At 41.2% G+C, this 24,186-nt stretch overlaps 2 protein-coding genes and 1 pseudogene across 3 annotated transcripts in view; 2 read left to right on the top strand and 1 right to left on the bottom strand.

Annotated features, from left to right (window-relative positions):
- Window positions 1–7,092, top strand: part of serinc3 (serine incorporator 3) — a 33,884-nt gene extending 26,792 nt beyond the window's left edge. The window contains exons 9-10 of the mRNA XM_086086974.1: window positions 5,698–5,922; window positions 6,650–7,092. Coding sequence (XP_085943100.1) covers window positions 5,698–5,922; window positions 6,650–6,785 — 361 coding nt within the window. The 3' untranslated portion in view covers window positions 6,786–7,092. The remainder of the gene's footprint in view (window positions 1–5,697; window positions 5,923–6,649) is intronic.
- A 1,629-nt stretch (window positions 7,093–8,721) lies between these two features.
- LOC147166731 (EKC/KEOPS complex subunit TP53RK-like) lies at window positions 8,722–10,622 on the bottom strand (annotated as a pseudogene). The gene is made up of 2 exons (XR_015096314.1): window positions 10,400–10,622; window positions 8,722–9,389 (listed from the first exon to the last, which is right to left on the bottom strand). The product of XR_015096314.1 is annotated as an EKC/KEOPS complex subunit TP53RK-like (transcript).
- A 1,645-nt stretch (window positions 10,623–12,267) lies between these two features.
- slc2a10 (solute carrier family 2 member 10) lies at window positions 12,268–23,233 on the top strand. The gene is made up of 6 exons (XM_086087224.1): window positions 12,268–12,650; window positions 13,810–13,885; window positions 18,386–19,636; window positions 21,363–21,485; window positions 22,871–23,006; window positions 23,091–23,233. Exons 2-6 carry the CDS (start codon window positions 13,882–13,884, stop codon window positions 23,179–23,181), a joined length of 1,605 nt encoding a protein of 534 aa, XP_085943350.1. The 5' UTR covers window positions 12,268–12,650; window positions 13,810–13,881; the 3' UTR covers window positions 23,182–23,233.
- Window positions 23,234–24,186: the final 953 nt, after the last annotated feature.

Raw genomic sequence — 24,186 nt, 5'->3', positions numbered from 1 at the left:
CACTGTGTAACTGCAACTGGTACCACAATTTCAAGACCGGGGCAAGAGACCTCTTTTTTTTGGAAATGGAAATATGGTCACCTTAGTATATGGCTTAAATACGGTAAAGGATACACAAAACATACCGTTTGAGTTATTAATGGCAATTTTTGTTTATTTGTATTGTAGCTCTTACAGTGTCTTCACACAAAGGAAGGTTTAATAAAAGTTGTGAACCATCAGTTGGAGAGACCACCTTTATTTCAACCGAGGATGCTACAAAATGTTATAGAGCATATACATTTTCTGTATTTCACATTATTACATTACATTATTTATATATGTTATATTATACTGCATATATATTTTATATAATAATTATATTTTTTATTACTTCTAGTCCAAATAAATAGATCATGACCTGGCACCCTGAATCTGACCTGCTGCTGCTGTTTACAGTTAAAGGTAGGGGGAGGGGTCGCGCATCATCTCAGAGTGTTAGCGCTATTGATAGATGGATGGCTCGCTTATGTTGTTGTCTATACATCAAAAACCTTTACAATGAAAAGGTTCAAGTCCTCAGGTACTGCATTAAGAAAGTGGCAAAAGAAGGAGGAGGAAAAACGGGCCCAGGGTAGAGGCATGTATGTCAGTCAATCAGAATTGTCTATAAAAATCAAAATAGCGTTATTTTTCGAAGTTTCCCGTCAATTGTTAACAAAATGGGCATCCGTCATTGACCTCATTATTTTTATTACTTTTTATATGTATCTCACACAAATATATTGTACATAGTTTGAAAACATTTTGTAGTTAATAATGGCAGCACAAATTGCACTAAACAGTTGTATTGCACTGTACTTATGCTATTTATTTGTATTACTTGTAGTTGTCTGGGGGGGTACAATCTACACTTTTGCCTAGGGCACCAAATCACATAGTAATACCCATATTTTTAACATCCCTTGAAGAACCCTTCTTCCAAAAAGAGTTTTCTATGTTGAAACAGTTCTAACAGGAACCCTTGGCCTCAAAAGAATAATTTTTTTCTCCAAAAAATGGTTCCCCAGAAGCTCATAGTTCTGGTTAGAACCTCTGCCCTTCACGAAAAACCCTTTTGAAGTTCTTACTTCTAAGCATGTACGGACGGGGCTCAACTGTAATGCAAATGGAACGCGGCAACACTTTGCCTGTATGAGTTCCGGACGTGTTATATCTACCTATTTTGCATATATATTGTTCCCAGAATGCGTGGTGTTGTGTGGTGCAGTTAAAGTAGCACTAAGGAACTTTTCGACCTTAATAAAATATGTTCATAACTCTTCTGATGAAAAATACTTAAAACTAGTTGAATGGTACCTATGCCATGGCCTGAGGCCTGTATCATTTTTACTGGTACTAAGGCTGGTAGGAACACTGCCACACACAAAAAACTACAAATGTGCTGACTGCTTTATGGCATACGTCAAAAGCTACCGCTACCCCAGATGAAAGGACAGTCAAGTTTCAACATTGGCCCGGATTTCACTCGCTCGAGTGAGCTAAAAAACGACACAATGCGCTTGCCCTCATTGGAAATGTGGTCTTCCTTCAGACATAACAATACCGCTTTTGTTCATATGGCGTCGCCATAATCAACGTAAACTGAAAGTTTCCTGTCCACCCTTCCTCCTCCTCTCCCACTCTCTCTGCGGCCCTGCCGCTGCCCCTTGCCCTTCTTGTCGTCTCCTTCCCCCCTCCCTTCCCCCTCCCCTGTACGCCTTCCTTCCCCTCCCCTGGGCCGGGGGCTCCATCCGAGTCCCGGGTCTCGGCGCTCCGGGGGCAGGGGGGGGTGGGTGGGTTTGGTGTTGTGCCCGCCCCGCTCCGGTGGACCTCCTGGCACCTCGGGCGGGCGCCAGTATACGGGGGGCGAGCCCTATCGCCCCGCCGGGCTGGTCCCATATGCCCGCCGGGGTCCCGGTGGGGTGGGTGGGAGTTTGGTGGGCGGGTGCGCCTCCTGCCCCCGCCCGGTTGGGGGGGGCCCTGCTGGTCGCTCCTCTTAACTCACTGCACGAGGTTTGCACAATACACTTTTATAGACATATAGGGCACATAACACACTTTCGGGGGGTGGGGTAGGGTGGAAACACCGTCTTCGCCCTACAACTCCGCTCCAATTGTAATGCACCACACAACTGTGTGTGTGTGTGTGTGGGGGGGGGGATTGTCGGGGCGGGGTGCCATCGGTTGGGGCAGACCGCAGTATAGAGCAGTGCTGCGGTCCCCTGTCCGTGTCCCCGCCGCGCCGCCCCCCCCCTTTTTATTTTTTTAATACATAAAAAACATACACTCACTGACATGCCTGGGAGGCGGGTGGATCGGAGTGTGGGGATATCATTTCCCTCTGCTCCGGTTCACCTGCTCCCAATTTTAATGCACCATACACACACACTTGTATATACACTGGGTGGGGTCACATTCAAGGTTTAGGGGTAGAGTTCGCCAGTCGGCGAGCTGGCGGACTCAGTAACAGGGGTTAGCTTGAACGCTGGAGTGACGACCGGGGCCTTTCCCCGCTGGGCCTGGGGTTCGGGGGTGCCGGCCGTCCTCCGGTGTTGGGGGGGGGGGGGGGTCTGGGTCGGGGCGGGGTCGTGGGGGGTTGGGGGCTGTGGACCGGTGGGGTGCCTGGCGGGCCTGCAGTGCCCCGTCCTGCTGCGTTGGGTTGGGGGCGCGGGCCGTGTTGGGGTGGGGGGCGCTCCTGCTCCTGGGTTTGCTCTCCGGCCGGTGACCCTGGCGGGGGTCGTCCTTTGGCGCTGCCGCGGCCTGGGGGGCCCTGAGGTGTTGCGCTTGCTCTGTCCTGGCGGGGGTCGACGGCTCCCCTCTTTGGTGGAGATTTTCATGCATGCCAGATCCACCACACCAGCATCTATTGAAACTCAGACACAATCTGCTTCTTCCTCAGGTCATTGAATCGGTGGAGGCTGGTGTCTGTGGATCGCACTCTGCTTCGTCTGTCCTTCCTTCCTTTCCTCAGTCTCTCCTTTGGTCTCTTGGGTACTCCTTGATTTGTTGGAATTTAGATGTTTCTGAGGTTGGTGAAGAAGACCCAGTGGGTGGTGTCTGGTCGGTGCTGGATTTCACTTTCCTTTCTTTTCTTTGGTCCTTCCTCGGGTCTCCTGACGGCGGTGTTCGGTTTAGGTGAACGGTATGGGATTTTTTAAATAGGTTTTTGGTGAACTAACACTACACACACTCACGCACACGCACATACACATACACATACACGCACATACACATACACATACTCACCCACATACAAAATAATAAAAAATAAAAATTACATTGACATTACCGAATGAACAATACTGAGCTCTTTAACTCTTTGACCGCCATAAACGTTATAAAACGTTTAGTAAAAACCTACGGAAGGGCGCCGAGGACGTTAAAAGACGTTCACTATGTTTTTTTGGGTTTTTTTTGGAAACTGGTGGAGGAAAGCCTTGGGCAGCTGTGCTGAAAGTCTCAAGCAGATCTGGTTAGTATAATGACTCGTTTTGGCCCCTAGATGGCAGCGATGACTCTCTTTGCACAAGGTTGGATGGGCCGCCCACCGTGGGCGTCAGTAGAAGACGTGAGGCGGAGCTAGAGTGTTGAGGAGACAATGGCTGATGAAGCCACAATGGCGACTGGTTGCAAGCAGCTCACGCTTGAGCATTTTTTTCAAAGACGGAAAGCATCGATCAATACTAAAAAGCGCATTGATGTCGACGATGATGATGACTCCGAGCTTGACGCCAAAGTTGGAAGCCTTGACGCGACCGTTATGATCACGTAGTAAGCCTCACCGGCTAAGCGCGGCTAGCGCTGCTAACGCCGGAAAACGCGCACAATAACCGACCGGGTACTTCTACACAATCGGACATTCGATCGGGCGATGGAGAGTTGTCGAAAAGCATCGACCAATGCACATTGATGATGATGATGATGGTGAATCCCGAGGTTGACGCCACAGTTGGACGCGGCCTTTATTCTCACGTCATAAAGCATCACCGGCTAGCGCTGCTAACGCCGGAGCTGCACATGCGGACATTTTGTCGGACAATGAAGAGTACCCCGAGTCCAATGCATATTCATCGGAGGAGCGGGTACAGTCTGATCACGGAGAAGACACTGTTTCTGGACTACGATGCCACCATGAATAAAGTGGATAAGATGGATCAGAACATCTCTTACCACCCGGTATAGCAACTGAAGGACATGAGGAAGCCAGACGTAACACCACCGTAACGTAACCGTAGCATGATCCTGATATTAGACTTGATGGCAACACACACTGCAGTATATACTTGCTATTCCCCGGAAAAAACGGCCTGCAAGAAAGTGTAGCTTTTGCACGCGAAGAGGCAATCTGTTGTGCAAATGCTGTTGCGTCTCCTTGCACGCAGGGGAGTGTTACACAAAAAGAAAAACTGTCGTTGAAACATCCACATATTTGTAAATAGCACCACAGTTGCACACATTTGTAAATAGTTTGCCAAATTGTTGTCAAATTGTTGTCAAATTGTTACACTGTTGAATGTAAATAAACGTATTTTGCTATCAAAAAACACTTTTTCATTCTTGGTGGTAGTGTTTTATAGAAGTAAAGCACTATTTAGGTGTTTGTGGCATCATTCATGGACAAAAAGAAGTGTAAAATTCACTAGAGTGCATGAAATAATATTGTTTCACTAAAAGCTTGATTTCTCCGTATTTTAGTCCAAAACAAGCGAAATCGGGTGAAACTAACCATTTTCAGTATTGTTCATTCGGAAATGTCATCATCATTGCTCTTTTATTTTTTTTTGTTTATTTTTTTGTGTGTCTGGGTGAGTATGTGTATGTGCGTGCGTGCGTGCGTGTATTTGTTAGCTCACCAGAAAACCTATTAGAAAAAATCTCATACCGTTCACCTAAACCGAACACCAGGAGACCCGAGGGGACCAAAGAAAACCAAGGAAGGTGAAATCCAGCACCGACCAGACACCCCCCACCAGAACTCCTCCCCAGCCCAAGAAACATCCAGACCCCAACAAATCCAAAAAACATAAAATCAGGGAGGCCTCAAGAGACCAAAGGAGAGACCGAGAAAAGGAAGGAAGGACAGACGAAGCCGCGTGAGATCCGCAGACACCAGCCTCCACCGATTCAATGACCTGAGGAGGAAACAGATTGTGTCTGAGTTTCGGTAGATACTGGTGTGGTGGATCTGGCATGCATGAAAATCTCCACCAAAGAGGGGAGCCGTCGACCCCCGCCGGAACAGAGCAAGCGCAACACCTCAGGGCCCCCCAGGCCGCGGCAGCGCCAAAGGACGACCCCCGGGCCCCGCCAGGGCCACCGGCCGGAGAGCAAACCCAGGAGCAGGAGCGCCCCCCGCCCCAACACGGTCCGCGCCCACGACCCAACGCAGCAGGACGGGGCACTGCAGGCCCGCCAGGCACCCCACCGGCCCCCAACCCCCACACCCCCCAGTCAAAGGCTGCATCAAAGCCTTCACTCTAGCATTAAAAAAAACATTTTAAAAAAACCACCTATAAATATGTTTTTGGGGACCATGGCAATATAAAATAGAACATGTTTATACATTTTTGGGAGCAAATTAGTTAAATGTGTTTGATCTCAAATGTTAGTCACTACCTTTAAATGAAAGTGGTATAACAACCTGTTAAATCAGTTTTTGTGTTGCATTTCCCCCAGCCTTCGCTCATCCAGCGCCAGCCAGATGAGCAAACTGACCATTGCCACGAAAGACTCGGATATCCTGGCTAAAGGTGGTAGTCAGGAATCAATGGAGGGGGAGACTGGAAGGAGACGGGTGGCGGACAGTGAAGGACAGTTGGTCGAATACAGCTACTCATTTTTTCATTTCATGCTCTTCCTGGCGTCTCTTTACATCATGATGACCCTCACAAACTGGTACAGGTCAGTACTGCCATCACATTTGAAGACTTACTTTGATATTGCTGATAGAAGAAAGAAAGGCAAAGTCGTTTGGGAGTTCTCTTTATTTCACAATACTTTACTTTGAATCTTGCACAAAATCTGCAACGTCCTCTTAAAAATTAAATGTGGAACTTGTTGGCCTTAATTAATTGGTTAGATCAGAAATTAAGGTTACAACAACTTGTGTACGCCAGCCAAGGAGTTGCCGTGAAGAATCGCACATTCCCACGCTCATTTCACTCTTGATACATCTTGACGTGAGTGGAAAGGTGCATACGCCACGTTTTTATGCATACGCACCCTTCATACACGAGGCCCTTGGTCCTTATCATTTGTAGTGGTCAGGTGCAGAGCATGCTAGCAAAACCTACAGGATAGTTGACCATCTGACTCAAGTGGGGAACTGGGGATGATGACAGCGGCAGTGATGATGAATGGTTGTCAGAAAAAAAGATTACTTTCTGTACCTTATTAAAAGTTCACTTTTCTTTGGGTAAATGTTTCTGCACTTCATATAGTAGTTTTGAAATATGTTAAAAAATATGTGAACACAATGTTAAAAATCAAACAAACATTTTCTATAGTGTTAACATTATTTTTTATTTATTCTTTTCTTGCAAACATTTCATCAGTTGCTCAAATGCACGTTATCCACTCTAGTGCATTTTTCAATTTCTTTAATGTCATTATGTTATTATCCTCCTAGTCCAAATGCAGACTACACCGTAACCAAGAAGTGGCCAGCAGTGTGGGTGAAGATCACCTCCAGCTGGTTGTGTTTGGCCCTATACATCTGGACCTTGGTGGCTCCCATGGTTATCACCAACAGAGACTTTGAATGATTTCTGGACTCGACACTCCTTCACAAAACTGCTGCATCTCCCTTGTTATATCAGTCGTGTTGTGAAAAATAATTCCTGTCTGGGGCTTGTTTACATTTTGAATGTACATGAAGTTGGAGATCCAAAATAAGCTAAATTGGTCACATTCATTCCAGGACACATTTTATGATTGCATTAATATGAAGGCTGCCTCCCATTGGAACATCCCCCTTTGCTTAGTTCAGTCTACTGTGTCTCTTCTATGCCTTACAACTGTTGATAAATAAGACTTATTTGTACATATAATAAAGATAATTGTAGTAAATGACTGCGCCTACACACGTTTATGAATATCAAATGCTGTTCTTGCCAAATATTTATAAAACTTGCTTGATTTGATGGGTTTTTAAATGTTTTAGATAGTTTTTTTCTTTAAAGCGGTTTAAAAAAATAGCTCACTGAGTTTTGTTTACAGTAATGTACTTGCCTATAACCTGCAGCCATAGCCATATATATATATATATATATATATATATATATATACATATATATATATATATATATATATACATATATATACATATATATATACATATATATATATATATACATATATATATATATATACATATATATATATATATATATACATATATATATATATACACATATATATATATATATATATATACATATATATATATATACACATATATATATATATATATACATATATATATATATATATATACATATATATATATATATATATATATATACATATATATATATATACACATATATATATATATACACATATATATATATATATATATATATATATATATATACACACATATATATTCTCACTGGCACCAATATATGACAAACACAAACTATGGTGCCTTGTTGGCGCATTTAAGGAGGACACTGCAGTTACATAAAAATGGGGCTTGTTCTACTGAAAATTAATACCCCTCGTATGGTATCGTTCACAAACTTCACATTAAAGCATTGTTACCCATGTTGGTGTTTGTGTTGCTAATGAAAATACACTGCTGAATCATGTTTGTTGTTGAAGCATTTAGTTGATAGTTAATTAAAAAATATATATAATATATATAAGTACAGGCAAAAGTTTGGACACAAATCTCATTCAATGTTTTTGCTTTATTCTCATTTTTATATTTACATTGTAGATTCTCACTGAAGGTGTCAAACCTAAGAATGAACACATGTGGAGTTATATACTTAAAAAAAAAAGTGCAATAACTTGCACCCTTTGCTCTAATGACTGTGTTGCACACACTCTGGGAAGTCCTTCAATACAGTTGGAAAACCCTTTCAGGTGACTACTCTTGAAGCTCATTGAGGGAATGCCAAGAGTGTGCAAAAAAAATAATCAGAGCAAAGGGTGACTATTTTGAAGAAACTAGAATATAAAACGTTTTCAATTATTTCACTTTTTTTTAAAGTATATAACTATGTGTTCAGTTTTGATGCCTTCGGTGAGAATCTACAATGTAAAAGTCATGAAAATGCATTGCATGAGGCGTGTCCAAACTTTTGGCCTGTACTGTATATATATATATATATATATATATATAATGCACCATGAAATTTATATAGATATTCTGAACAAAATAACACTGCATCTAGTTTTATTTCCATCCATTCATTATCTGAACCGCAAATCCTTTTACAACCTTTAACCCTTGAATGAGAAAATTACCAAATTATCCCTAAGTGTGATTTTTTTTTATTTTTTTTATATAAACTCATGACCAGAGTGAGAATAAGCATTTCGTTAAATGAATGGAACATTATGGCAATCACTCAGAATGTTCTGATCTGTTTTGGGGGGAAAAAGGAAAGGCAATGCACACCAAATAGTGCAGGAGGTGCAGATGCCAAGGAAAAAGTTTTTAAAAATTCAAACAGCATTGCACACTAAACAGGCAGTCAAAAAACCTTTAATGTTGATGTTTTGATGTAAGTTGCTGTTTTGAGCAGAATAATGCCATAGGGTGAATTGAATGAACTCCAAACAATCGAGCAAATTCTTGCCAGAATTTTTTAACATAATTCAGTTAAAAATATATATTAACGCCCACTGATAAACCGATGAGAATTGTTTTTATTTTTAAGTTATGTTTCATCCCACCATCGACCGTTTTTTCCCCCTCAAACGAACTTCATCAAGCTTTTTAATGACTGCTTCTGATTTTTTGGATGAGGTTGTGTAGCTCTTCAGTAGTGTCTCAAACAGTGCTTCTGTGTTGGGATGAGTACTGAGGAAAGCTTTCTCCAGCACATACAAATCTACCCCCTTATCCTCTGGCAGAGTCGAGATGTAACTTAAACCAAAGTCGATGAGGACCAGGTCGGACTCGCTATCCCCTGGTAGACACAACAGCATGTGGGAGGTGGTCAAGTCGCCATGGATGACATCCTCATTGTGCATTTTGGTCAGGTGGCCCATCTTCTTGACCAGATGCTCCAGCTCCACATCAGGACAGGAGGAACCAGCAAGCTGAGCGGAAGCAATGTGGTCACGCACTGTCGAAGAACCCACGATTTCCTCCAAGAAAATGCAGTGGAATTTGTAGTCCACAAAGTAGACACCTAAAAAGAGATTTAAAAAATAATAATAAACTGGCTGTGAAGTTGTTCCCTAAAGCTTAACCAAGAATTGTAAAAAAAACACACAAAAAAACAAATACACAGGTGTGATAATGAACATAACATGAAACGTGTGTTTTTCGTTTTTTGTTGAAAATATCATTCAGGTGAGTCAAGTATACGATACGAGTTGGGAGCCATTTGTCACATGCAATTTTCATTTTGTACCTTGTGAAATGCAGTTGTTGGTACCAGATGTGATCAGGCTGTCAGATTGTAACTGGGTCGCCTACCGATGACGTCACGATACAGGATTGGCTTGATACCAAAACATTGGAAAGAAAATATTAAAGATGTCATTTAAATAACAAAATGTATGGACTGAAATTGTAAAACAAATAAATCTAAGAATATAAAAGCAGGATACTTTAAGATTGAAGAAATAATAGAATAGAGGGTTGTTGTTTTTGGTGCACTCACACACTTATATGGTCTCCCAGGCGGGGAAGCTAACTCACTCCGGAGCCCCAATAATAGAATAGAGTGAAGCGCCTTCGGGCTTGCCAATGACGTCAGTACAACAGGCGCTCACGAAACGCGCGAGTCAAATGTATTCACTTTGGTTTAGTTTCTTTTTTTAGCTGTTCACAAATCATAATACATCACAAAAACAGTCTTAAATATAATAAGAACACATTAGCAATCTGACAATATTTGTCACATCCCAGTAAATTTATTTGTGTATTTATCATTCATTCAATCTATTTTATTTATTCAATATATTTCGCTTTTATATTCTTATGTTTATTTACGTTTTGCAATTCCAGTCCATACATTTTGTTATTTAAAATAAATATTTTCTTTTACAATATTTGACGTCAGCCAGGCGACCCCGATACAATCTGGCAGCCTGATCACATCTGGTACTGACACCGTCTGAATTTATTCAACCCAAACACTTGACATTAATCCGTTATCTTCGTGAGCTTCTTGACATTAACTACTGTACTTGCCTGCTCTCCGACAGCGCAGAATAGAACGAACCTCCTGCACAGTCCGACGATGTGTCAGTTTTTCGTCCAACACTGGGTGTCTGTAACGTTTCGGGAACCTTTCTTTCTCAATTGTCGGCCTCCCAAGAAACACAGTCCGGTATACTCGCGCTTCTGCGCCTTACTTTAATAGCTCTGCTGTTCTAAGAAAGTCGGGTGGCTCTACTCCGCTGTTACTTACCATGTTTTTTTTTTCGGGTCTGCTTCTTCTCGGTTATTATGGCAAATCACGTTGCGCATTACCGCTACCTACTGGTGTGGAAATAAGTGTCATATTTTACTGATAAGATGTTACCTTTACAAACAAAATAAGAGGAAAATGACTATTTTGCCGAATTTGTCTTACATCAAATCTTTCAGTCTTGTTTCCAGGGGATATTTTGGAAACGGTAATATTTCATGTTCTATTGTTTACTTTTGTCCGAAGATTTTTCATTTCCCATTACTCCAATATGGGTCGGTACCTACAGCAAGACAGCTGTCAAACAGATTATTTGTATTCTTGACAACGTCTACTGAATTTCCAGAACTTTATTTGGAGAGACATTGTGATTTTATTTTATTATTACTTTTATTTTAATATTGACGAATATACGGGGAAATGAGCTAGAAAGTGCACTTTTTTATTTATTTATTTATTTATATTCCACAACAAAAGGGCTGGTGCTGGAGCATCACGATCTGTCTGTGCATGTGACTGTGTAAATGAATAAACACTTCATCCATCTATTTTCTATACCACTTGTCCATGAGGGCCAGGAGTGATTCAATTACCAGTTGTTTCAAATAACAGTTGTAATCTACAACTACAGTAAGCACACGTCAGACAAGCAAAAGGCAAAGACTAAACAGCTCAACTTGTTCATCATTTCATCTTCCTTATTTACTTTGCTGTTTAAATAACATTCATAGTTCATGATTCTCATACCGGACAGGGCACTTTTTTCCTAATCAAGGTTGCAACAGCTTTATACAGTGCTACACAGAAGAAAACAGAAGAGCTATGAGATATGGGTACTTTTATGGATTACTTTAAATATTACTTTATTACATATATGTAAAAATATTGTTCCCAATGTCGACCTAAATGACTGATGATAATCGAGTCACCTGTGTGTAATCTAGTCTCGATGTAAATGCATCTTCTCTGTGATGGTCTCAGAGGTCTGTTAAAAGGATATTGGTGAGCAAACTGCATCATGAAGACTAAGGAACACACCAGGCACGTCCGGGATAAAGTTATGGAGAAATTTGAAGCAGCATTAGGATATAAAAATATTTCACAAGTTTTAAAGATCTTACGGCGTACAATCAATCATATTGAAATGTAGGGAGTGTCAGACGAAAGCTAACCTACTAAGACCCGACCGTCCCTCTAAACATTCAGCCCAAATAAGGAGAACACTGATCAGAGATACAGCCAAGAGGCCCATGATCACCCCGGATTAATTTGAGAGAGCCACAGCTAAGGTATTACTTTTTCCATAGGACAACTACAGTATTAGTTGGGAGGTGGGGTTGTATGGCCTACATTTCAGATTTTTATTTGTAAAAATAAAAATAATAACAATTTAAAATATCGTATAAATGTTATTACACTTCACAATTGTGTCCCATTTGGGGCGCTGGAGCCTATCCCAGCTGGCTTCGGGCAGTAGGCGGGGTACACCCTGTACTGGTTGCCAGCCAATCGCATCATTATTGCAATATTATTATTATTATTATTATTACTGCCTCTGGAGAATACTCCACCAGCTGCCACTGGGTGGCAGTATTTTAAAACAAACTTTTCAAAACGTGTTCGTCGTTTGCCTTCAATGAAAATCGAGCCTGGGTTCTTATGGGTTAACGCCGTGACAATACGTGGGTGTAGGAAACGCTCTCTGCCCAAACACGGCATAAGTATCTTTTAAATGAAATAACAGATCGTTTGTCAGTCTGAGTTGAAGAAGAAGGGATATCGAATTCCAGGAGTGAACTAACAACGCACTGTGAACCCACTGTGAGGACAAACAACATCCATCTCCAACGCTTTGTGAAGGGAGTCGGAAAACAAAACAACTATTTAAATACATTTGGAACACACGCACACACATGAAGTGTGACAGGAGTGACGTTACGCTATTGATTTCCCCGAACAGCCTTTTGCTGCAACTTGACGCGCCTCTGCCACGTAGCGTAAACTTTCCTGGAGCACGAGAAGGAAACTCTTGTAAGTTATTTTCCTCTTACGATGTACAGTACTTGGAAAAGATAAGGATCATACCCTAAAGTTTAACTTGTCGCTGCAGTGTGTGCGTGTCCTTTGACAAAGTGGGCCTATCCACTTCTAGCGAGTAGAAGAACCCGTCAGGTCACAAATTTAATAACTTTAATTTAAAGCTATTATGTGGTTTGGGCGTGACCTGACAAATTAATCAATAAATTCCATGTGAGACGGATAATGCTGCTACAATGAGTTTCATCGTAGCTTTGCTTCTTTCTTCTTCTTTTTTTTAAATACATAAATCAATTAATTTAATATACAAACCAAAAAGATAGGGCTTGACATGCTATTGAATGACTATCGATTAATTTGTAATAATAATAATGATAATAATAATAATAATGTGACGTATTACTGTACTAGATTTGTTTACTATATTTCATGGGGCTCATTTAAAATGCTTTTAAATCCAGGTTTATAATGTAGCTATCGCTATTGAAAGGGATGACTATTGGAGCCTGATTACACCTGTTAGATGTTTTGTAATTTCATAACAACTGCATGTTTGTTTGTATTTTGTATTTGGGATCTCTTTTTTTTTCTGGCAGGAAGCTGTACAAAAAATTGCAAAATGTATTTCACATTTTGCTTTTCAATTGGTTTTGCAAATGAGAAGTCTCAACAGTTTGAATTACACAAATGGCACGGCACTGTAAAATGTGCCCAGTTGTGAATTAGTTACTGACAATCAAAATATGTGTCCTTTGATTCTACAAAAGAGAAAAACAAAGTCATGTAATATTGGCGTTGCAGCCTTATCCAGGCATCACAAAAGCATGTGATTTTCACATGTCGAACACTATCAGGTATTGTAAACAAAGGACAGATTTGATTTGTGTGTTAGTATTGACTCAAATGCAAGCAAGCTAAGTGAATGTAGATCTGCTTGCATTTTGTTGTGCTTATCTCAAGTGGAGCCAGTAATGAAATCACAGCAATCAACAAGGAGGTTGTCATGGTGACCTTGCTTGCCTCACACTCTTGCAGGCTCTAGAGGCCCATATGAGCATGAATCTGTCTCCCTGTGGGTGCCAGTCCAGGAGAGCAAGTACTGAAGATTTTCTTTTAGTGGAACGTCGACTGATGTTTTGCATTTGTTTCACAGAGAACAAACGTCTCCTTGGGCCTAAGAAGAACCTAAGCAATATGGCTGAACAGCACTTTTAACGGGTTGGCAATGGGTAAGCAATGTCTCTTTCCATTTAAAAGTTAAATTGCATAATTCATAATTGATTGATAATTCTTTATGCATTACCATCAAATCAATGCAAAGCTAAGATATTTCATGTGGATCACATGTTAAGCAATGGCAGACATTTGGCACCTGGCCCTTCAGTGGGGACTTTGATTTTTCTGACAAACCAATCAGAAGGGGAAAAACCCCCCACTCACATTATTGTGGACCAGCTAGCAGGCTCTGTGAGGCAAATTTAAAATCTGATCGATTAAAAAAAGAACAATCCCATTTGTAATGCAAGTTACATCGGCCAGCACTACTGAGTCTGAAGGCTTCGGGCAGATTAAAGATGCTGAAAAATGATTGCACAAAACAAAATATTAACGTCCATTACATATTGCTGGCATTGGGCAGAAACAGTCATGATGCCCAATTCACACTGACTGCGAAACGGCCCCGGTGCGTTTTCCGTACGGCCGCAATTCACACTGCGTGCGTTGCATGAGCTGTCCGTGTCCACAAGATCACGGGGGTTTACGCTGGAGAGTTGAGTTGAGTCCTATTTGTAAACAATAGCCACACTTGCCTGTTGTCACATCGATATGCTTTTGGACATTATTTATGTGACTTCTACCATGGCTAAGTAAGTTTTGTTTTTAAATAGTGTTATTTTGTCATGTTTAATTTAATCTGAGCTCGTTTTTTGTCTTAACTGTCCGACTCATGTCATGCTATGTAGTTAGCTAGCTTCCCTCCCCCAAAAATGAGTTCGCAAAGGGTTTCATTTTGAAATATACCGGATCTACCTTAATGCCGATGCTCGACTTCCTGTCCGGCTCGTGTAATTTCTTCAGCTTCATGGAAATCCGCAAGCGTTCCGCATGCAGCGTCCGGAAAAAATAGAACGCTTGCGGAAACCTTTCGCAGCACCGCATCCCTTCCGCACTGCATACGCACCGCACTGCAGCTGGTGTGAATTGACACGCAGACTCGAATGCGTTCTATTCCTTGCGGCGGCCGTATGGAAAATGCACTGCATCCGTTCCGCAGTCAGTGTGAATTGGGCGTGAGGGACCTTAGTAATTGAGGGATGTCAGACCCAAGTGGAACAAGGCAGTGGAACAGGAATCAAGTGCAATGCGTGGTACTTTAACTAACCATAGGGAGAAAAGTGAGTAGACAAACATGACTGGACTGGTTGCCATACGGGGCGTGACTGGACTGGTCATCATGGCTGGACAGGGCGTGACTGGACTGGTCGCCATGACAGGGCGGGACATGAGTAGACTGGTCGCCATGACTGGACGGGGTGTGAGTAGACTGGTCACCATGGATGGACGGGATGTGAGTAGACTGGTCGCCATGACTGGAACAAGCATGATGTGACAGGACTTGATTTGCCTTGCTGTGGAGTGGCTATGATTTGGCTGGGGCTTTGGCTTCTTGGCTGTGACGAGGACGACTTAGCTGTGACGAGGATGACTTAGCTGTGCCGAGTTCGATTTGGCTGTAACGTGGACGACTTGGCTGTGACAATAGGCCCGTTTCCACCGCAGGATGAATTTACGGGGCCAGCCCCGTCCGTATGTGCGCGTCTCCACTGCAGAAGCCTTCCCAACCGAGCCACATTTACAGGAACTTATGGGGACGAGTGGAGGTCCTACTTGAGGGTAGGTACTCCGCCAGACCAATTAACTCCCTATTGGGTTTTGGCGCTGATTGGCTAAAAATTATTTAGAATAAAAAATTATTTTACTTTCATGCGCGATAATGATACATTCTCGTCTTAAGACTCTTCCACCAACATAATAATAATCCTTTGCCTATTTTCGTTCCACTCTACTGTTCGCCTTTTCAGATTCTTCATCTTGACACCGTCTCCTCTTACTCAAACCAGCCATCCACGCCAGATACACAAAAATAAAATGCTGAAAAAAGCGGCAACCGCCACAAGTTTTCCTCTTTTTCCGTTGTTGTTCTGATTTTTGCGGCGCCATGCTTGGGTGACGTCACGGAAGAAACTACCGCCCAGCGATTACATGTCGATCAAAACTCGTGACGTTGCGAGTCAGCCTTTTCAAATTCTTCATCTCGGCGCCATCTTCTCTCACGCAAACTGTCCATCCACGGCAAGTACACAAAAATAAAAAGCAGGAACAAAGGCAACCGCCTCAAGTTTTCCTCTTTCCTTGTTCAGATTTTTGCCACGCCGTGCTTGGGTGACGTCACGTTAACCGTCGTACGCCGATTACGTGTCGATCGAAACTTGTGACTTGCGAGTCAGCCTTTTCAAATTCTTCATCTAAACGCCGGCTCCTCTCACTAAAACCATCCACCCATGCCAAGCAGCCTACACAAAAATAAAAAGCAGAGAAAACGGCAGCCACCTAAAGTTTTCCACTTTACTCATTGTTGTGATTTTCACCGCGCCGTGCTTGAGTGACGTCACAGGAGAAACCGTCGCACGGCGTTTACGTGTCGATCGAAACTCATGACATTGCGAAATGGGTCGAAACACAGCCACAAGCGGGCCGGCTGAGAGGACGGTTCCTGTGTTAGTCCCTACCCCCCACCCTATACCCAAACGGCCTGAAGTGGAAACGGGGTTAATGGCTACTTGGCTGTGACGAAAACGACTTGGCTGTGGCGATGACTTGACACACGAACTTCCACACATAACATAGACAATGCACCCACCCTAACTGGAAAAAACAGACTACATACACCAACACTAATGAGACACACCTGGAGAAGGGAAGAAACACACAGGTGGACATGGTTAGACATAACGAGACGAGGGAAGAAACCAGGAACACAAAATATTAATGACAAGAGCACCCATAACAAACAAAAACCCAACCCCCACAGAACATCATGAGTTCCAGCTACTGCCTTCCGGCAGGAGATTCAGGGCCCCCAGAACCAGGCTGAACCGCTACAAGAACTCATTCCTGCCGACATCCATCAAACTGCTTAACAACCGACATTAACTCAGTACAATAGATATATGGTGCAATGTTGTGTGTGTGGAATATATGCAGCCGTGCTGTACATACTCATGTATATATATATATATATATATATTTAGGAGTGTGTGCAGTCCTCATGTATGTACTTCTCTACACATGTATACTTCTGTGAAGATTTCTTATTGCTGCACTTCTTATTTAACTTTAATTTTATCTCTTTCTATTCTGTTGTTTCTTCCTTACTGTAACTGCAGCTGGACGGAGTCCAGGAAAAAGTTCCCCACGGGGAAAATAAAAGTATATCGTATCGTATCGTATAGTAACATGACAGAAACCTCATATGTCGTAATTTGGTAAATTAAATAGTTTTTCAGAATTATTATTGGTCATTCCACATGCGTTGGTGTAAAAAGATGCCGTTTTGGGAGTCTCCTGAAAAGTGACCATTTTGGAGATACAGAGTTTTGGCCCAATGCTAGCGATGTGTGGGAAGTATTGAAGCCAGGAAAAATATTTTGTAAATACAACATAATGTTGGGAATAAATTAATACAATATTAGAATTTAGTTTGTAAATTTAGGTCAGCGCTGTTGATTGTGTGAAAGGCCTAGCTGGCCCTCACTTGCCACCACTGTATTATACATGGAATGAAGTGGGGACAGTTGCTGGCTTCATTTGAATATCTGTCTCTTGAATTTGCATAGCTGTCAATAGACAGAGGAGATCAAGGATTCTGTGGAACGGCTGCAAAGAGACTTGCAAATGTATTTTGGATTTTTCTGTTGTTGTTTTGAACCAACAACATGGTAGAAAAATACTGAACAAAAAGTTTTCACATGAGACTTGTTGCAGGGTTCGGGTTAGCAATGTTAATAATTGTCCCTTTGAGATTCTTTTGTGATAAGGGTGAGACAAACATTGATTTGACTTGTTGCTTCACAGCCATTGTATCAATTTACCCATTTCTCATTTTCTCAACTCGCTCTTGGCTGTTTTTCTGGATTTTGACTGATTTTGCCAAGTCCAAAGAATATTATGTTCTATTGCTTTAAAACATAGACACCTCGCAAAATAAAAGATTAGAGTCTCTTCTTTCATCAGGAAAAAAAAGTATATTTGTATCTGTTTCCGTTTTGCAGCAATTAGCATCAGAATATAGCTAAGTTTTATCATTATTCACAAACTTGTTCAAAACACTGGGGAAAAGAGCTTGTTGCAACATGGCGCTGGCTGACCTCTTATACCCTGCTGCCACCTGCTGGCTGTTTTTCTAAGTGACCTCTTCTGGTCAGAGGCTGCATAAAAGCCTTCTGTATGCTCTAGCATAAAAGAACATTTAAAAAAATATATAAATACATTTTTGGGACCATGACAATATTTAAAATGGAACGTTTTTTATACGTTTTTGGGAGCAAATAAGTCAAATATTTACATGATCTAATTCACCATCCAACTGTTATGTGTAAATTTATATATTATGAAAAGAGTGTCCTTGAGAATGTTGACCTTCTTTCTGCATGTCTCCATCATCTTAGGTTGCTCTTCCCTCCTGCTGGCCAGTGTTGTGTCGTCACTGGGAGGTCTGGTTTTTGGTTACGAACTTGGCATCATCTCTGGAGCTTTGCTGCAGCTCAAGGCCGAGTTCGGACTCAGCTGCATCCAGCAAGAGGCGCTGGTGAGCTCCTTGTTGATCGGGGCCCTGCTGGCCTCTTTGTTGGGAGGAGGCTTGATCGACCGTTATGGCTGCAGAAAGTCCATCCTGCTCAGTATTGTCCTAATGCTGAGTGGAAGTCTCATCCTGCTTATCAGCTCCTACCAAAGCCTTTTGTTTGGAAGGTTCACGGTGGGCTTTGCCATGTGTCAATCCTCCATGTCCTGCTGCATCCTCGTGTCGGAGATGGTAACCCCTGAGCGGAGGGGATTTTTGGTAACACTGTACGAAGCTGGGATTACTGTAGGCATCCTTGTATCTTATACCATAAACTACATTTTGTTTAATTTGCAAAGTGGCTGGAAGTGGATGTTTGGCTTAGCTGTAGTACCAACCTTGATTCAACTGGCCTCAATATGGTTTCTCCCGTCAAACACTGAGGTGCAATGTAGCCATTCCGAAACAGCCCTTATGGCTGCCATGGAAACTGAAGATGACGCTTGCTCTAATGGCAGCAATGAAGACAAGAAGGTGCAGTATAATATCATGTACCTGTTCCAGCGTAAAGACAACATGAGGACTCGCACCATCATTGGACTGGGACTGGTGCTTTTTCAGCAGTTCACAGGCCAGCCAAACATTCTCTTTTATGCCTCCACCATATTTCACTCGGCAGGATTTCAGAGCGACAACTCTGCAGTACTCGCATCTGTTGGGATCGGAATGGTCAAGGTGGTGGCCACGCTCACCTCCATGGCGTATTCTGACAAAGTGGGCCGGAGGCCTTTGCTCATCAGCGGATGCTGTGTCATGGCCACTTGTCTGATATGCATTGGACTACTCAGTGGACATTCGCTAAATGGTGCGGTGGCGCCTTGTCATTCAGAGGATTCTATTGGCAACAAGACGAGTCAATTTCATTTTACCATTGGAAATTACACACCTCTTAATTCAACTCCTAATGAGAACCGGGAACTCCAAGCTGCTCGTTCACTAGTTGCCGGACACAAAACAGAAAAAACACTTCAACCTGCTATGGAATTTTCTCCCAGCATTCGTGAAAAAGTTTTCAACTGGATCATTCTCATGTGCATGATGGCAGTCGTCACTGCATACTCCATTGGATTTGGACCAAGTTTGTATATTCACCTTGACTTTATTGAGAATAGACAGTGTACACCTGCTCTATGCATTGTTGTGTGAATGCCGAAAGTATTCATATGTTATTGTGGGAATGCTGACAGCATTGTTGTTTCTAATCTTTATTATTATTTCAGGTACTTTTTATTCTCCACACTTTTTTGCCATTCAAAACCTCCCACATAATACATCTTATTTACACTGTTCACTTGCTTCAAAAATTCACGCCTTCCTGGGAATACAGTACATTGGCTGATTCCACATTACTTACAGTTTTCGCACAATTTAATGTTAATTATTAACTTTTCCCCATTCATTTTCAATGGTACAGACTTTAAAATGTTTGACTGGTAAACAGGAGGCAATGGTTCAAATCCCACTTTAGACAAACCCGCAGTTCAAGTTTTCTTTTTATTAATTTATCATTCAACTACAATTAATAATTTATCGTTTTAACATAATTTATCTTTCAATTTACTTCGTAAGCATTCGGCATGCATTCAAATCTTAGCATTTAGCTATTAGCATTCAGCTTTCAGCATTCCCACGCAATTTCTACTGAAATTGCACTTTGTCTAGTTCCTATTATTCTTTCATCCATTATTTTGACATGCTTCTACTTCCACATAATTCATCTGATTCCCAGCATTCTAATTTTACCATATTCCAAAAATTCAGGTCACGCGGGCTATTATTTTTCTCATTCCAAAAGTTTCCTTTTTCCCCCAAATTCAACATTTTCAACAAAAAATTCCCCATTCATTCCCAATGGCACATTAAACATAACAGACAGTAAACTTTAACTGGGAGTGCCATTAAACAGCTTGAAGCCTTTTTTTGGGGAAGTTCTGTTTACTATGCTAAACCGCTGCTTGTTATGAAACAAGTTGAGTTAACTGCCACCATACAGCGCTTGTACATTGTTATAAAAATGTTTGCACTCAAGTCGAAGCAAACAAATCAGTCGTATCACAAGGTACATGCTTATTATCAACAAATCCATTGTTCTTTCGAAGCTGCTATCCTGAAAATATACTGTATAAAATACAGCCTATATAATGTAGCATTCATTTATAGTTTAGTCTAGAAGTATTTTAGCAATAACAGAGTTTTGAGGATTGAGTTTTTTCATTCCACTAGAATGGTTTTGATAAAGAAAACGTAGACTTTCAGCAATTTAACAAAAATAAGACATTTATCATGCATGACTTGCAGTCAATTTTATGCATAGTATCTCCACATATGCTAGAGCTAAAATGACAGTACTTCAAACCTTAATGTCTGGAAAGAAGAAACAAAACCTATGCAGCTTAGACAGTGGTTGTTAATGTTCACGGAACACTTCTGAGCTTCTCCAAAGTCACGCTCCATTATCTTCACTAGACATGGACTATGCGCAGTCCGACTACCATTGTTTTCTCTTGTCTCAGGATAATGGTATTGTATGGCTTAATCATCCTCTGATTTTATCTGACAAAAACTATACTGCCACAACCATAGTCTAGTAAGTAAGAGCACCTTAAAATGGAGGCACAGTGCATACAATGGCTGCGTTTCCAAAATGGTTGATGCCATATTTTTGTGAAACCTCTCAAAATAAAGCTACAAGTCGCAAGGATCAAAATATCGAAATCATAAATACTCTTTGATTGTCCATATACTTCTGTACCCAAGTGTGTCTTGTAATCATGGAAAGAAAAAGTGTTATTTGTTTGTTGCAGTGACCTGGCTCCTCCTCAGTGAGATATTTCCCGCTTCTGTGCGAGGAAGAGCATTCGCATTCACCAGCTGCTTCAACTGGAGTGCACACCTATTGGTTGCCTTCACCTTCCTGGACATCTTCAGTGAGCTCTTATACCGCCATCTACAGCCTTGCTTAATCACTGTGCCAAAGCACACCTAATGATGTCACCCGCTATGGGAAATCGTCCAGTTTAATTTAACCCATTCAAACCCAAAAACATATAAATACGTTTTTAATAGTTAGTCCTGCACTCCCAAAATTTTTTTTATACGTTGTTGTTGTTGTTTTAAAATGTTTTTTATGCTAGAGCCTACAGAATACTTTGATGCAGATGATGCAGATGACCTGAAGAGGTCGCTTAAAGCAATAGTAGTTATTAAAAAAAAAAAAAAGTCAGCAGGTGGCAGCATAGTATAAGAGATCAACCAGGGCCATGTTGCAACAAGCTCTTTTCACAGTGTTTTCAACAAATTTGTGAATAATGATGACATTTTTCTATATTCTAATGCTAATTGCAAAACGGAAACTGATACAAATATACTTATTTTTCCTGATGAAAGAAGAGACTTTAATCTTTCTTTTGATAGGTTCCATGGTTTTAAAGCAATGGAACACAATATTCTGTGGGCATTGCAAAATCAGTCAAAATCCAGCAAAACAGCCGGGAGCGAAGGGGGTTGCTTCAGTGAAAATAGCTGGGAGTGAATGAGTTGATGCATCCAAAAAATATATATTTTACAATTTATATTTGTGCATCTAATAAGGGTGTGCATCTCTTCAATAAAAGACATTTCGATATGTATGATATGTGCAATACAATAAGAGGACGGTTCATTTGAAATTGATACAATTCAATTAGATTCAGTAGGATTCCAATTCAATATGGTACGGCTCAGTTCAACTGGGCATAAGGCAATGAATTTTTTGTCATTTTACAATATTATCGAACTTGACAGTACTGTAAATGTGACGTTTCATTTCAATTATTCATTTTACTTTCTTCCAAGTGTAAATATTACTCTACAACTGAGTCTATGTGGTCACACTCTAAATTTAGTTAAATTTACACTCTAAAAACAGTTGGGTCAAAAGTAACCCAATTATGGATTAAAAATGGACCAATTCACTTTATGGGTCAATTTGACCCAACTTTCTGGGTTGTTTTAGACAAAATGGCCCAATTTTTTTACCCAAGTAAAGGATCTGACCAATATTTATGAGTTGTTTTACCCTGAAAGACACATTTCTTGACTAAAATTTGGGTCAAATCGACCCAAGTAGAGGATCGGTACATTTTTTGACTGGTGTCCAGCTCTCTCGCCTAAATTCAGAAGGGATAGGCCCCATGTCATCTGTTGAGGATGGGTGATATACAAACAGGATGGATGGATGGTGTGCACTGATATTTTTGTAACATGATAGATATGTAAAGTATGTGCCATGGCTTAGTAAGGATTGGAAACGCGTGTTTGTTTCTGTCACCAGATGCAATAGGTCTGTCTGGGACTTTTCTAATGTATGGGATGACCTCAATGGTGGCTGCCGTTTTCTTCTACTTCATGCTACCAGAAACCAAAGGCAAGACATTGGAGGAGATCGACAAGGAATTGCGTTTAAACAGGTACCTTCGTCAATGTCATAAACTTAATTATCCGATTGGACACAATACTCGGACAGCAGCGTCTTCTCATGTGATTTTGTCTAGGTTTCACCACGGTATGGAGTGTTGTGACGTCATCAGACGAAGAAATTACCCTCCAGAATACCAAAGAGTAGTCTGTCAATTAAGCAGATGAGAACTAACATCACTTAACAGCTTTTCACAATAAACTTATAGGGAGCATTTTATTTGACTTTTGTTTCATTCTTTCTCACATCTCCACACTTAAAATACACTGTTCTTCTAGATTCTCATCAATGTATTTAGAAGTATTTTTGTAACAGCCATTTTCAGCAGTAAGAAGATAATATTTCGTCTATGATTAATGTGATGTCTTCATTATTTTTCATGAACAATTAATACCTTTTTAAAAACTATTTTTTGGAGACTTCCAGTTTGGGCAAGCATGGAGTAGGCTGCATATAGCTCGAGCTCCCACTACTTAACTATGCAATCCACCGTTTTAACTGTTTTTGTGATACCTGAACCTACACTTTCACTGTAACTTACTAGTACCCCGGCTCATGATGGCACCGAAATTTTCTAAAGTGAGTGAAAAGCACCAGTCGGAGGCGACCGCCACGAACATTAGCATAGCCGATTTAGCTGCCTCGTTAGTTAAGCTCTAAGCATCGCTGCTCGCGGAGCTAAAAAAGTCTTTTGACGAAGAGAATGAGAATCTGGATGGGCTCCAAAAAACGGTCAACAGTCATGACGAGCGTTTTAATTCCCTGGAAGATAACGCCGAATTGCTATACCAATGCTTGGCTAAAGTGGATGATTGCTGTGAAAAACTGCTGGCCGATAATACCATGCTAACGGATTTGAAACAGGATGCGCAACGTTCGTCTCATTGGTCTACGTGAGGGCATTGAAGGCCCGCAGCCCAGCAAGTTCTTTTCACAAGTGTTTCAGGATGTTTTTGGACGGGATGCCTTCCCATCGCACACAAGAAACACATCTTAAAAATGTTGACGATGTCCGGTTGAAATGTGGATGGGTGGGACAACTTCCAGTATTCTACTCAACTTTTCAAGGTAAGGCCAGAGGTGTATCTATATTAATAAATACATGTGTTTCCTTTACACCTTCCTCAACTATAGCTGACACATATGGCCGATATATTATAGTCACCGGGAGA

This window comes from Leptonotus elevatus, chromosome 10, assembly GCF_054856555.1.
Source record: "Leptonotus elevatus isolate MCC_2025b chromosome 10, RoL_Lele_1.0, whole genome shotgun sequence".
Taxonomy (NCBI): Eukaryota; Metazoa; Chordata; class Actinopteri; order Syngnathiformes; family Syngnathidae; genus Leptonotus; species Leptonotus elevatus.
Note: the sequence above shows the minus strand (reverse complement) of the source record. Positions and strands in the feature narration are given on the sequence as shown.

Coding starts and splice junctions, on each gene's coding strand:
- slc2a10 (XM_086087224.1), top strand. Junction 21,486..22,870: donor CACCTTCCTGGACATCTTCA/GTGAGCTCTTAT, acceptor TTCTGTCACCAG/ATGCAATAGGTCTGTCTGGG. Junction 23,007..23,090: donor AAGGAATTGCGTTTAAACAG/GTACCTTCGTCA, acceptor GATTTTGTCTAG/GTTTCACCACGGTATGGAGT.